This window comes from Xyrauchen texanus, chromosome 9, assembly GCF_025860055.1.
Source record: "Xyrauchen texanus isolate HMW12.3.18 chromosome 9, RBS_HiC_50CHRs, whole genome shotgun sequence".
Taxonomy (NCBI): Eukaryota; Metazoa; Chordata; class Actinopteri; order Cypriniformes; family Catostomidae; genus Xyrauchen; species Xyrauchen texanus.
Window position 1 is genome coordinate 23,959,441 of NC_068284.1, and position 16,045 is coordinate 23,975,485.

The following is a 16,045-nucleotide window of genomic DNA, read 5'->3' on the forward strand; positions in this document are numbered from 1 at the left end:
CTAGAAACTTGTTATCAGCAGTACAGCCTTCCAATGCAGCTCAAGTTCATGTAGATTTGTCAGGGTGCATGTTGGGTTATGTTTATCTGTTCCGTTGGATGGGGTATACAGTGTAGTTTGCTTGTGTGGTATGCCTTGGCCATCTCTTGCTAGCCTAATAAAAAGTACTGTGTGATTTACTGGCTTACAATAAAGGCATGTCTAATCACATTTCAAATAATTCCTCCCCTCCTTACATTTTTTGGAATAGTAAGTGGGGAAAAAAGTAAATGGGAACTGTGGTACATGTGTTTGAAGATTCTCAGTTATCCAGGTCATTGTGCAATGTCTAGTTGAGTTATTAATGTCTAGTCAACTCAACGTGTATCCGTGCAGCCGGTTGCAAGAAACTCTTTAAGTTAAAAACCCCTGTGACAAAACTTTTTAAATTTCTTGCATCTCTGTCCTGGTGCTCAAGACAACACTCCAAAGGCTGAGTCTCCAAAGGCGTCATAAGACAACAAATGCATGTGTGTTCCCATGGAATTGAACCAATGAGCTTGACGTTGGTAGTGCTATGATCCACCTGTTGAGCTACAGGAGCTCCGCTACCATGGTACCATAGGTCCATGTCTAAGAGATTAGTTAAAAAAAAGAGAATTGCATGAGCCTTATATTTTTCAGCTTTGTATGTTAGCATTTTTACAAGCACTTACAATGACCATATCCTTATGAAGATCCCATATGGAAACCTAATGCGACAGCCATCATTCATCCATCTGTTCAAGCAACCAACGCTGGACCAGAACTAGAGTATACTTCATTTGAGCATACTTCAAAGACTGCAGTCTGCTTTAGATATGAGAATGTATAAATTAAGAAAACTGTTCAGAGCTTAGACATGCTTCAGAGATGCTCCACTTGTAGAGGAGATTAACTGGTGGCTTGCAGTGCTCAGAAGTAAGTGGCAAAGAGAAAGCAGCCAGTGTGTACTGAGTGTAGACCTCACATGAGTGCTCTCTCTGTGTGTGCATGTACATGGACCGTGGCTCCAGGCAGTTCTCTGCCTCAAACTCAACACTTAATTAAAGCTTATCGACTCACCTAGGCCCACATGTGTTCCCTGTACTCCACTGAGGAAGAAAGACAGGATGAATAATGCATTTCACATTAAAGAGGAGAGCCTTTCTCTTCCTCACTGCATTGTCATGTGCTGGACACTCATGGACTCTATAGAGTGTTTCATATCGTGCATACTTCCTATCTGCAGTCTGATGTACATTTATAAAAGCACTGTGGCAGTACTATGATCAGACTCTGTATTAAAAATGATTACATTATTAATTTAGAATTAATCAAGCTCTAGCCTATAACTGTAACCACAAATATCGGTTGCTGGTCCAGGATGGCTACATGAGATATCTGCTTCTTTGAGAGTGCAGATGTCAGCTTCTCCATTCCACACAACAGGTGATAGTAAAGTGACACATATAGTGGTGATGCTGTTTAAGAAATCAATCAAGCATCTCGGATGTGCACTGTTCTGTTGAGCAAGAGACCAGCAATGAGCAACAGCCAAAGAAATAGAGAGCACAAGAGGAGAGAAAGGCATTGGGAAGCAGGAGACAAACAAATTATTAAAAAATGAAAACATCACCCACGTCTCCCGAACCGCTGTCTCATCATTATTTGTCAGCTGTTTTTCCTTTCTGTGCAAATCAGTGCAATAACAGGCACGAGCCCATCTTTCATGTTGTATTTTTCGTGTTATGAATAAACTGTCCCGTTGCTATGTGCTTGATTTTGTGAATGAATTTCAGGATTGTAGTTTCAGTCGGGGACAATGGCCATGTGGATGATACATCCAGTCAGCAATCTGCCTGTAGTGTGTGCTTGGCTTTAGTATATGCACGTCTCACCATTTGTTTCTAGCATCTCACTCTTTCACTGGTGCACACATAAGTGCCACTGTGCTGCCGCGGTTTAAATTGAACTTCAAATAGATTATAAAAGTTTGAGAATTACTCTGAATTCTTTGAGAATGAATCGCAATGTATCCTAGAATAAAACATTTTCTCCCACCACTAATGATTACTTCTTTACGGTTGCCAGGCAATGTTGTAACTTGACACAATATATAGGTTAGTATATTTAAATTGATGTGTGGTCAAAGGTGTATTTATATCAGATATTTTATAACAGAATGTTGCTCATACAATCAAAATTTAGAGTCGTAATTATCCAGATTCCAGACATCAATTTATGAATTATTTGATCTTTTATTGGCATCCATTAAGTTCTAAATAATTAGACTACTAAGGCTAATCAAATGACATGCAGTACCTATTTTAATTTGCTGGAAACAGGCATTACCACTGTTATTTAATATATAAACCCCTATTTTTGTTAGTGTAGGCTGCATCTCTGTGGCGATACCACAGCACATACTAATGTCCAATGGTTACTGTCTGTCATCTTCTGACACTGTTGGCATTACCGTGTTGGCTAAGATTTGTAACCAAACCTCAAGAAGAAATCCCTGCTCAGCTCTATTTTGATATTTTTTCCACCATTAGTTACCTCATCTTCCTTCATAAAGGAACCCTGCCATGGCTTACAAAAAGAGAAAATTATATCATTTATTAAAACGTTCACAGACATCACTTATTTATTAGTTCAAGATGTTCATGATCCACACGGACACATTTACAGATACACACTCTTCCGTCTTCCTTGCATCAGTAGGAATAATATTAAGAAGCCTTTCCTGTTTTAGCTTGTCAGCTTTCTGGTCTCTCTGTCTGCCCAGCTGAAAAGTGCCCTAAACCACTCTAAAACCAGCAAGAAGACCAGCTAAGACCAGCAAACCACCTAAGGCTGGATTAAGCAGTTTTTTGTGTGTGTCTGATGTTTCTTTACTTGCAATAATGATCCTTGTACAATTGTGTTATCTGTGATTGTGTGCTACATATATGTGGGTGATGTACACAGGATAGACCTTGATTTTTGGCACTAGTGAAGTAAAGATGGATAAACAAAAAACACCTATGGCAAACCAACCCACATACATTTTGATACACTTGTACACCTTCAAATACACAAGTACATACAAACACACAGATTATTACTGGCAAACACCCACTCGTTCGACTTTGCTCTGATTGACAGTCTTTTGTGTTTACCATCACACACTAATTGGTTTGTTCTACTAGCCAGGTCACCATTCCCAACAAGGGCCATGTACACAGGGCCCCTGTTGTGCAGCACACAAACACACACTCACACATACACAGACACAAACTTCCAGTAAGGACTCCTCCTCCATCCTCACCAGTTAACCAAAAAAGGCCCTTTGAAGTCAGCTGGAGTCTAGCTGTTTCTGGAAACAGAGGCTACTGTAACTCCAACACTTTTCCCCTTTCCCCTGATATGCTTTTGCCTTGTTCATCTTTTTATTAATTATATTCACAAGTTTTTAAACTTGTAACTAAACAATTACTTGTGTCATGCACAAAGTAGCACATGCACATAGTTTGCTAATATTAAATCTGTCAAAAATGTGTCTTTTGTACATAGACTTACCTAAGTGTATGTAAACTTCTGATTTCAACTGTCAGTTCTTTGATCATAATCTTGACCAACCGTTTGTGTGATTTCAGTGTTTCCCCATTGAAATGGGTAATAGCTGCACTTTCATGACTGGAAATAGTATAATGTGAGCATTGCAAAGATTGCCGCCAGTGGACTGACTTGCTAGAAAGACTTTGTTAAAAGATTCCCTGTATAATTCACAGCATTACAGAATTTCTTTCAAATGTAAGCAAAATTGACATTTTAATTAAAATATACCGAAATGAATCAGAACAAAAACAAATCATATCGAAATTGAAAGCTTGTGAATTGGAATTGAATCAAATTCCCATATATATATATATAGCTATATATATATATATATATATATATATATATATATATATATATATATATATATATATATATATATCAGGGTTTACATTGTCCGGTAATTACCGGACATTGGCCGATAAAAAATGAAATGTCCGACAAAATTAAATCTCTCCGGTCAAATTGTCAGATTAAAATTGCCTAATAATCCCGTCCCCCTAACACAATCTGAATGTGAGAATAAGCCTAAAATGTATAAAGCAAAAATACACCGATCTCTTGCTATGTTATAAAGGAACAGGCTCTACCGTTTGAAAGTTATTAAACAACATCGCATGCTGCATTTCAAATAAAGCGCACGCCTAAAACGGCTGTAATATAGACCTAAACAACGAACGATTGAGTGAGACGTTTCAAATATGGCCAGTCCCAGGCAGACTAGCCTTAAAAGCTTTTTTCAGAGGCCAGACGATGGTGAATCAGGAACATCTCATTATAGATAGGCCTAGATCAGTGCTTCTAATCCGCGCATTCGTGCAGTTTTTTTCCTCTATCATCAAAACTGAATAGCCTATGTTCATCAGTGCATGGTTACAGTCTATATCAAGCAGGGACACGTTTGTGTGCATTTTATTTTGTGATTTCACCGGAATTAATAGAGAGTCTCCGCAACGGCGATAGATTGAAACGCGCGTCCTAGTGAAGATTGCGCAACTCGCGCAGCGCGTCGTCCATGCAACTGATAGCAGCGGACACGAGCGCTCAGCTTGATTTCAAAAACAACAGATTTTAGCGCTAGATCTCTTATTTAATAACGGACTAAATGAATGATCTGCTAGTTAACTGGAGATGTTTTATTTATTTGTATTAGGTACATCCATGCCTCAGTGTTTCAAAAAGTGAATGTGTGTGAAACTACAGTAAAAAACAATTGGCGTTGATTGACGCCAATCGGACGTTCATGTTTTTTTTTTTCGTCTATTTGAAAGTTAAGCTAATAATAATATGTTGCATTCTATACGGCCTGATTGTGTCATTTTTTAAGTTACATAGACTGCCTCCAGTTTTCCTCAACTTGACTAATTAAGAGGCGATATATTTGACCGGCATATCATCAAAATGTCCGTAAAACGAAACCTCTCGGCACCGTTTTCTAGCGGAAACTCTGATATATATCAGAGTTATATATATATATATATATATATATATATATATATATATATATATATATATATATATATATATATATATATATATATACAGTATATTATATACATATGCATCGCACAGCATTTATGCTTGCAGTCAGGACTAACAAAGGACATTTTTGTAACATAATATTGTTGGGGTAAAATTCCTCACGCTGTATACAGTTGAAGTCTGAAGTTTACATACACTTAGGTTGAAGTCATTAAAATAAATTTATTTAACCACTCCACAGATTTCATATTAGCATATATGTTTGCACCTATTGTTTAGGACATTAAATTTGTGCATGACACAAGTAACACAATTGTTTACAGACAGATTGATTCACTTTTATTTGACTATATCACAAATCCAGTGAGTCAACATTTTACATACGCTAAGTTAACTGTGCCTTTAAACAGCTTGGAAAATTACAGAAAATAATATTAAGCCTTTAGGCAATTAGCCAATTAGCTTCTGATAGGCTAATTTGCTAATTGGAGGTGTACCTGTGGATGTATTTTAAGGCCTACATTCAAACTCAGTGCCTCTTTTTTTTTACATTATGGTAAAATCTAAAGAAATCAGCCAAGACCTCAGAAAAAAAGAAAAAACTGTCGACCTCCACAAGTCTGGTTCATCCTTGGAGCAATTTCCAAACGCCAGCAGGTACCAAGTTCATCTGTACAAACAATAGTACGCAAGTATAAATGTCATTGGACCACGTAGCCATCATACTGCTCAGGAAGGAGACTCAGTCTGTCTCTTAGAGATTAAAGTAGTTTGGTGTGAAAAGTGCAAATCAGTCCTTGAACAACAGCAAAGGACCTTGTGAAGATGCTGGAGGAAATAGGTAGACAAGTATCTATATCCACAGTAAAATTATTCCTATATTGACATGACATGAAAGGCTGCTCAGCAAGAAAGAAGCCACTGCTCCAAAAGGAAAATTATGTGGATATATTGAAGCAAAATCTCGAGACATCAGCCAGGAAGTTAAAGTTGGGTCACAAATGGGTCTTCCAAATGGACAATGACCCCAAGCATACCTCCAAAGTTGTGGTAAAATGGCTTAAGGACAACAAAGTCAAGGTATTGGTGTGGCCATCACAAAGCCCTAACCTCAATCTGAAAACTGAAAGCAGAACTGAAAAAGCGTTTGCGAGCAAGGAGGCCTAAAATCCTGACTCAATTACACCAGTTCTGTCTGGAGGAATGGGCCAAAATTCTAGCAAATTATTGTGAGAAGCTTGTGGAGGGCTACCCAAAAAGTTTGACCCAATTTAAACAATTTAAAGGCAATGCTACCAAATACTAACAATGTGTATGTGAACTTCTGACCCACTGGGAATGTGATGAAGTTGTGAAAAACTGAGTTTAAATGTATTTGGTGAAGGTGTATATAAAGGTGTATATCTTCTTTCTCTTATTCCAGCACCTCTTCCATGAATAACGTTATACTTTAGTAGTTCTGAAATGTTTCTTCAGTATATGACATAGTAGAGATGTTGTGTACAGGCCTTAAGCAGCTAATGAAGAATCAAATGTAAAATTCATTACAGTTATTCCTGTGATTTATGCTAGCCAAAGCCTTGCAATACCGACTGCTGCTGTCTCAGGGGGAGCCAATGTCTTTACCAGGCTTTTACCCAGACCTCCACTACTGTGAAGGAGAGAGAGACAGAAAGAGAGAGGGAACCCGCAGTGGAAAAGTCAACAGTGCAATTTGGATTTGTTGTGGATTTTAATACATTTGTTCCAGTGAATCTAAAAATGGGCTGATCAGGGGGTTTTGTGTCTGGTTTGTGTTTGGCTATCTAATAGGTGGTTTTTAGCCTATTAGGTGCTTTTTAGTCTAACTTGGAGCTGCTGAAGCTGCAGGATGTTTAGCTGTAGTTGATTTACACTCATCACAACTGATGAATCTCAAAACGGTCCATTATTGGCCAATAAATCAGCCTGGCCAATATATCTGTTCATAACTAATAAAATCTATTATAGATATTAGAGTATAACTTTAAGGTGAAGGGTGTCATTTTTTGCGATAAACTGAGTTGCTAAAATAATGAGATTTTCCCAACATGAAAGTTCTGTAATCATTTACTCACCCTAACGTTATTCCAAACCCAAATAAATTCCTAAATAACACAAAAGTAGAGGTTAGGAAGAATGTTAGCCTCAGTCAGCATTTAATTTCATTGTGTGTATAAAGAAAAGGGAAAAAAAATTTGCATTGAAAATGAATGGTAACTAAGGCTAATATTCAGCCTAAGTGTCTGAGATGCCCCTTTAGACTCACATTTGGCCTATATAAGCAGGCACTTGATCACCATTTCTCAAAACTTTATGACTGAGGGACAAGAATGAGTCACTCATATTATGAAACTCTGAAGTAGTAGTGCGGCCAGCCTTGGCAATATCTCGTTCCCTTCATCTCAGAGAAACGAGGTTACATGTGTAACCGGAGATGTTCCCTATCGATTCAGTTCACTCAACATGCGTTAGCACTATGGGGAACGAAATCCCATCAAAATCCAGGCATGAGCTTTCAATCGACAGTGACTGCATGTCACGCACCCGTGTAAATTAGGCAAAAGCCAATAGGACGGCTCAATTAACTGATCTGTTTCCATGTTCGCTCAGACTTTGCTGATAACAGAATGAAGGAGGTGCACCGGGGGAAATGGCTTCACAGACTGCTCAACAGTAGCTTTCAGCTGCGCTGGGGCAGCGAGAGATGGATTCTTTGCCGGGTGCTGACCGGAATTAGATCGGGAGCATACTGGGTAATGGAAAGTGCTTCTCTTTGGCAGAAAATGTTTCATCGCTTGAGACTTTTTTGTGCTGTGATGCGATGAAGCACTCTAAAATGCCTTCCAAGGTGTTGCCAAAGAGACCGTCGGGCGACAACGGGTTGTCGAGGAGGGCGGCTTTCTCTGCGTCACGCATCTCCATGAGAGTTAGCCAAATGTGCTGGTCCAGAACAACCAGGATTCTCATAAATTTGATGGTAGCCTGAGCGGTAGATTTCGTGGATCGCCGTGCCAAATCCGTAGCGGTGCAGAGCTCTTTGAACAGCTCTGGATCAGGCCTTGCTCATCCATTTGGTTGAGGAGCTTAGCTTGAAAAACCTGGACACCGATATGCTGTGGAGTGCTGAACCAGCTTGGTCTGCTGCTGTATAAGGTCTTCCAGCCAGTGCGGACATCAGTCGACACTGCTTGGAGGGGTGTTCGTGGCAGGATTTCCATTGCATGGCAGTATTATGGCAGAGGTGAGCTGCGACCTCCTGTTCCACCAGAGGAAGCATTGAGTAGGCTTTTTCCTTGCCATGGTCCACTTTAGTGAGGACATCAGCATCTCCGACCTGAGTCGCGAAAAGTAGGGTGCACGGCAAGTCTTTGTGAGCTCTGCTTGGACCTCAAGCAAGAATGGTGCACTCCCTCTGGACAGTGGCCTGTTGACGATGGCCGGTTTGCAAAAACCAAAACATTTCTGGCTCTTCTGGAGGGGACCACTCAAGAACAAGCTCTTCAACCGCTCTCCCGAGAACATGAAGCTCCTTGTCCGTGGGGTGTGCACATTCTTCATCCTCGCTGGGGGAAGAGGCGGCACATCCTCCATGTACCACTCGCCTGAAGAGTGACACAACATCATCCCCGTTGTCAGAGCCACCAAATGTAATGAGGTTGTGTGCTACAATAGAGGGCCAGAGCTCATGACACAAATATTGCAGAGGCGAGGACGTTAGATCAGATGTAGAGGAGGCTCGCAGGGCTTGCACCGACACAAGATCCTTCTCTAATTCTTCCCACTCAAACTTACTGCCCCGCCGGGCCACCTCATGTGGTCCCTTGTGACTTATCATAGAAGAGGCAGGTGGGAGGGTGGGAGAGGCTGCATCTTTGCTCAGAATGAGGTCAATCCTAGAGTGCAGCTTCCAGAGATTCATTCCCTTGCCGTGAGGGCAGTTTGTCTCCATGAGAGCTGCTTGTGCCTTGACAGTGAACACAGCTCTCGTGCTCATCATTTGGCAGGATGTGCCATTTGCATAGGAAACACTTATGGAACAATATATTTTAAAAAGACATGTATCACACGTCACCCCACCATTTAAAAGCCTAGATAAACCAACCATCATTGTTGCCATTCCATTTGGTGCCGCTTGAAATTATATTACACTGCACCAAGTCATCAATTTCCAGAGAATTATAAAGCAGACAATGAGGAGTGGAAAATTAAACCACGTTTATTTACAGTAAAGCCTCAGAATGTGGCTTGAGATGTTTGAGAAAAGTCAGGAGAATGACAAACAGGTGTCATGAACGGTGATTCCATCAATGAGAGTTAAAGTGAGCGAGGGATATGGAGAATAAGTGTGTAGTAAATCAGGCCTGATGAGAGGCACTCAAAGCGACAGCAGATTTTCCATGCTGCTTGAGTCTTTTCCAAGCCTCCATAACAGTCCATCTGGACTCTGCTTTGCTTCCATTACCCACAGCCCTCAGTGCTCCGTGCCAAGTGGGGCGGCACTTTTTGGCCTGTTTGCTTTGTTTGTATGTTTTTATCCATTGTTGGTTGATATCCAGCATTTCCAGCAGTATCCTGGCTTCATAGATGTCTATGAGAATGGAATGATTTCTGTTTATTTAGCTCACTCAATTCTAAACATGCTTGCCAGTGTATAGTTTTCCGGTTTCACATCAGATACTAAAATTATAAGTATTTACTTTAGAGTTTACGTCTTGTTAACACTAATTCTGATGCTTAGTTTGGCCTAAAATGTTTGCAATGTACTGTATGTGTGTTTAGGTTCAAAAACAGGCTTCAGAATAATCTTGAAAATAAATGTTGTTGGTGGAAGGTTGGAACTAAACTTAGCAAAAAAAAAAACGTCCTCACATTCAACTGCTTTTATTTTCAGCAAACTTAATGTGTAAATATTTTTATGAACATAAAAAGATTCAACAACTAAGACATAAACTGAACAAGTTTCCCAGACATGGAATAATGTGTCCCTGAACAGGGGGTGGGGGGGGTCAAAATCAAAAGAAACAGTCAGTATCTGGTGCATCAAGTACTGCAGTGCATCTCCTCCTCATGAACTGCACCAGATTTGCCAATTCTTGATGTTACCCCACACTTCCACCAAGGCACTTGCAAGTTCCCGGACATTTCTGGGGCCCTAGCCCTAACCCTCGAGGGAGGAGGATGTCTTCCCTGTAACACACAGCGTTGAGTTTGCCTGCAATGGCAACAAGCTCAGTCCGATGATGCTGTGACATACTGCCCCAGACCATGACTTACTCTCCACCTCCAAATCAGTCCTGCTCCAGAGTACAGGCCTTGGTGTAATGTTCATTCCTTCGACAATAAACACGAGTCCGACCATCACCCCTGGTGAGACAAAACCGTGACTCGTCAGTGAAGTGCATTTTTTGCCAGTCCTGTCTGGTCCAGCAAAGGTGGGTTTGTACCATAGGCTACATTGTTGTTGTGATGTCTGGTAAGGACCTGCCTTACAACAGGCCTACAAGTCCTCAGTCCAGCCCCTCTCAGCCTATTGCGGACAGTCTGAGCACTGATTGGATTGTGCATTCCTGGTGTAATTCAGGCTCTTGTTGCTATCCTGTCCTGTCCCGCAGGTGTGAAATTCAGATGTACCGATCCTGTTCAGGTGTTGTTAGATATGGTCTGCCACAGCGAGGATGATCAGCTGTCCTTCTTGTCTCCCTGTAGCCCTGTCTTAGGCGTCTCACCATACGGACATTGCAGCATGCCTAAGGCACATTCATACAGATGAGCAGGGGCCCTGGGCATCTTTCTTTTGGCTTTTTTCAGAGTCAGTAGAAAGGTCTCTTTAGTGTTACAATTTGTATAACTATGTTCTTAACAACCGTTCCACAGGTGTATGTTAATTAATTGTTTATGGTTCATTGAACAAGCATGGAAAACATTGTTTAAATCCTTTACAATAAATATCTGTTATTTATTGATTTAAAGTTATTTGGATTTTTACAAAATTATCTTTAAAATACGGTGTCCTGAAAAAGGGACATTCCTTTTTTTTTGCTGAGTTTATTTGGAACCTGACTGTTGACTGCATTGTATTTGAGAATTTGACAGTGTTTTCTCTCTCCTATATACCCAGGGCCTGCAGAAGTTCCAATGATGTCACCCAATGGATCCATCCCACCCATCCATGTGCCTCCCGGCTACATCTCCCAGGTGAGTGATGGTGCAGTGGGACGTGTGTTTATTAGTTAAGAACATAATACACAGTGAGTGCTGTTTTATTTTGCATAATAAGGTAAGGATAGTCCATGAAAAATTAATGATTGGCCACTCTTGATCAGGTTTGGACAAATAGATGAGTGCAGCACAGTCCTTTTTGGTCCTCATAGTATTTGTGTGTGAACGTGAAGATTGTTTTCTAGATAAGCATGAAACAGGATATTCAGGGCCCCTTCAGGTCTGCCATTGAAAAACATTCTCAAATGCAGTGCTATCTCAATGACTTAAGATATAATCTGGTTTATTTCAAATTTCAATGGACAGCATTTGTGGCATGCTGGTGATTACCACATAAATACTTTTGACTTGTCAGTTTCTAAAAAAAAAAACACTGTACACAGGATTGACTACCACATAGTCTATCACCTCTGTAAGTGAGCCTTGTGGTCTGTCCAGGAGCTTTTACAGCTCAATATTATGATCCATTAGGCATCGTATAATAAGCTGTCATCACTCCAGACCGCACAGGGATTCCTATCTTAGTTGGAATGAGTAATCAATATTTTGTAAGTGCTGATCTGGATTTATTTCTCCAAACCTTAATCCTTATTATCGGCCAGACATGAAAGCCGACCCCTGACCAGTAGTTATTTGAAAGATATGATCAACACAGCCACAGGTCTGGGCCTGGAGCCTGCTGGTCACATTACATTCATCTTCATTTATAGTTCAACAAACCTTACCTCAGCTACGCATCTAGCATACAAAGACGACTTATTGCTCATGTTAGTGTTGGAAAGGGCTATTAAGAATGTTTGTATTTTGACTACAGTTTGAAATGAAAGAAACTTGATTTCCTTATCTGGGAGGTTAATATTATTTTTTATTATTACAACATTTACTGGCGAGCAGATATAGTGGCAAGAAAAAGTATGTGAACTCTTTGGAATTAGCTGGTTTCAAAGTCACAAGTATAGACAAAGACAATGTGCTTAAGCCAACAACACAAAAAGAATTATAGTCTTTTGTGTCTTTTTTTTTTTAATCATCCATTAAACATTCACAGTGCTGTGGATAAAGTAAGTGAACCCTTGGATTTATTAACTGGACGATCCTCCTTTGGCAGCAATATGGCAGCAAAGGATGCTCCTTTGCTGCATCCCAAAATCATGATGCGCCCTCCAGCGTACTTTGCTGTTGGGTTTTCATGTTGATATGCAGTGCTCTTTTTATGCCAAACATAGTGCTGCTTATTCTTCCCAAACAATTTAAACTTAATTTCATCAGTCCACAAAAGATTTTCTCTGTAGCTTTGTGGTGTGTCAAGGTGGCATTTGACAAACAGCAGGCACACAGGAATTGTTTTTGTTGGAAAGCAGCGGCTTACTTCGTGCTATCCTGCCATGGAAACCATGCCTGTTTAAATTTTTCCTTATAGTAGACTCATGAACAGAGATGTTTACCAGTTTCAATGATTCCTTCAAGTCACTCTAGGGTTCTTTTCTCCTCATTGAGCATTCTGCGGTGTGTCCTTTGAGTCATCTTGGTTGGACGGCCAAGGGAGAGTAGCCACAGTACTAAATCGTCTCCATTTAATGACAGTTTGTCTAACTGTGGACGGATGAATATCTAAGCTCATCGAGATAACTTTGTAACCCATTCCTGCTTTATGCAAAGCAACAATTCCTGATCGTAGGTCTTCTTATTTCCCTTTTTTGCAAGGCATAGTCCACATCAGCAGATGCTCCTTTTGAATAGCAGACTCAAAATTTTTGAGTGTTTTTCATAAGTCAAAGTAGCTCTAACCCATTCCTCCAATCTAGTTTCATTAATTGGTTGCCAGGTTTGCACACTCCTGACTCTTAATTATCTTTTGTTGTAGTAATTAACCTAAAATACCTTTCCCAACCTACACTGTGAATATTTGAATGATGTATTCAATATGTACAAGAACAATACAATAATGTGTGTGTTATTGGTTACAACAAATTGTGTTTGTTCATTATTGTAACTTTGAAGATCAAATCAGAATTTAGGACAAATTTATACATAAATGCATGTAATTCCAAAAGGGTTCACATATAAAATTTTGTTCTTGTTGCTGCATGCTGGTCTTTACAACAGGCGTGACTTCCACACAATGTTATTCAAATCTAATTTTGCCATGCACTTATTACAGGACATTTTTCCCCAGAGTGACATGGGGTTCAGTGCTTTGCTCAGTGGCTTTCTCCTTGCAGGGATTGAACCTCATGATTGTCAGCCACACACCTCAACACTCATGTACAGGAAAAGATGTTAGAATGTCTTGGAGAACCAAGTAAGGATGCAAATACTGGTTAAAATGGCATGGCAGGGGCAAGCAAAGTGGACTTTCGACTCTACCTAAGAGTGTAAACAATGTTGAGTAAAGGTTGATATCGGCTGATGCTGTTTCCCAGAAACAAGACAAGAACAAACACAAACAGGTTAGGTCTCTGTTTACTGATAAAGGATTTCCTAATCTTTACTGCACTATGTACTCGCAATTTAAAATTTTCCAAATTTGTCATTTGTTTCATTCTGTTTCTAATGACTGTACGGCAATAATGGGATTAACTGTGTTTTTTTTTCCTTCTGAACAAGATACACCGTTATCTTGATACGTATTTTCCTAAATACAATGATTTGTTTTGGCTTTAGGACAATGATATTATAGAAGCAAATATATATATATATATATATATATATGTATACGTATATGTATATATGTTTTTACAGATAGCGTGTCTATATAATATCACACTTAATATTTTTCTCAACGAGTCTTCACACAGGAAAATATACAGGATAGCTCCCATTATATTGTAGGATGGGGGTCACTTGCAAAAGTGTCATCATATTAGCATCCAAAAGTTTGAAAACCCCTGTCTAAGACATTAGACATCTTACTCTGTCAGTAGTTGAAGGAATCCACTGATTGTCCCAAGATCATTGTATCGGTCAGGGCCAGACCTAAGGGTGTGATGGGGTATTGTTTGATAGCTGCATCATGATTTAATTTGCTTTGATTTGACTAGCCCTGCCCATTGCTCTGTTGTGTGTCCTAAATTAATGTGCTAAAGGGGAGTCACGTGACGTCATGCGAGGTTCGGATGTGTGAAGGGCGAGGTCTTTTTATGTCATAAACTGGTGAGATTTGATATACCTGTCCCAAAACTGTTCTAGGAAGACAATATGTCAAGAATTCAAAATCCTCAGGCTCTGCAGACATTAGAAGACACTTACGTGCTCAAGCTGATGCCCCTGAGCAGCAGGCCGCAAGCCCGGGAGCCAATTTGGCCGGAGAATTGAGGGAAATTCTGCAAGAATTTTTTAACATGTCGACAATGCTGATGTAGGTCGTTGCTGACTTGGAGGAGCTTGCTGAAATGGGTCGATCAATCACTGCCATGGAGACTAAATTCACTGAGGTGGTTACAAGATTGGGGGATGTCGAGAAATGGATTGATTATCTGGAGTCATCGGAAAGGGAATTATCTGCTAATCCACTTGCGACAAAGGTGGATTTGGAGCGTGTCTGGGAGAAGTTGGAGGACGTTGAAAACCGTAGCCGGCGGAGTAACTTCCGTATTGTTGTAATTTCTGAGGGAACAGAGGGTCAGGATGTGGTGAAATTCCTAGATGCGCTCTTTCTGAATTTGCTCGACATAACAGGCTGGAAATAGAGCAAGCTCACAGGGTCCTGGCTCATAAATTTAATGGATTGAGTAAGTTATTTTGTGGTACTCACATTACAGCCAATTTGACAGACTTGCTGAACATTCACTTGACTGGCCAATGAAAATTAGCACTTTTTCTTTTTTTTGTTGGTTCCACCTAGCGGCTGGAGTTTGTTTTGTGTAATAACATTCCTTCAAGAAAGTGTTGCTGATGAATATGCACATTCTTTGTGCTTATGCCTCCTATTGGTTGGAGTTTGTTTTGTGGAGTATTTCTTGCAAGTCATTGGAGTGAGTAGGTCATTCGTTGCACTCATGTAGCAGCTAAATGATCCGGCTCACTGAACATTCGTTTGACTTTTTTTTTTTTTTTTGTGCTTGTTCCGCCTAGCGCCTGGAGTTTATTTGTTTTGGAGGAACACACCTTCGGGACAGTTAGTGGATGAATCTACACCTTCTTTGTTTATTTCACCTATTGGCTGGAGTTTGTTTTATAGATTATATTCTGTTATATATTTCTGTCTCACAAAATTTGCATAGAAACACCAGACTTGAGAAATCTCAAAAGTTGTCGCAGGGGCTCTTGTAGGCGTACACGGACTGTTTGAGTTTAGAGTGATGGATGCCAGTTGGTGCTGTCGTGCGTGGGGTTCATGGGCATGTGTTTCTTTTTTCTGTTTGTTTTGTATTTGTTTTGTTTTTTTTCGGGAGGAAGTTTGGGATTTGATTGTTGCACTCATTTTGGAATGTGGTCTTTATAATTTTATTTTTGACACACAATCAATATTTTCTAAACTGTTAAAATGTCAAATGTTAATATGAGTGGATTGTCTTTCTCCATGTGGAATGTGAATGGGCTGGGGCACCCAATAAAAAGAAGGAAGGTTATTTCTCTTAAGCGTAAGAAATATGATATTGTGTTTCTTCAAGAAATTCATCTTTCCCCACAGGAAGCTGAACATTTTGGGAAGATATGGTGTGGACATATTTTCTTTAATGCTGGCTAAAGTAAGAGCAGGGGTGTCATTACACTGATAAGT

General features: G+C 40.0%; 1 protein-coding gene across 2 annotated transcripts in view; it reads left to right on the forward strand.

Moving 5' to 3' along the window:
• LOC127648939 (fibronectin type III domain-containing protein 3B-like) overlaps positions 1–16,045 on the forward strand; it is a 241,630-nt gene that overhangs the window by 138,580 nt on the left and 87,005 nt on the right. For both annotated transcript variants that reach the window (XM_052133779.1, XM_052133780.1), the window contains exon 4: positions 11,222–11,298. In XM_052133779.1, the coding sequence (XP_051989739.1) occupies positions 11,222–11,298 (77 nt within the window). The remainder of the gene's footprint in view (positions 1–11,221; positions 11,299–16,045) is intronic.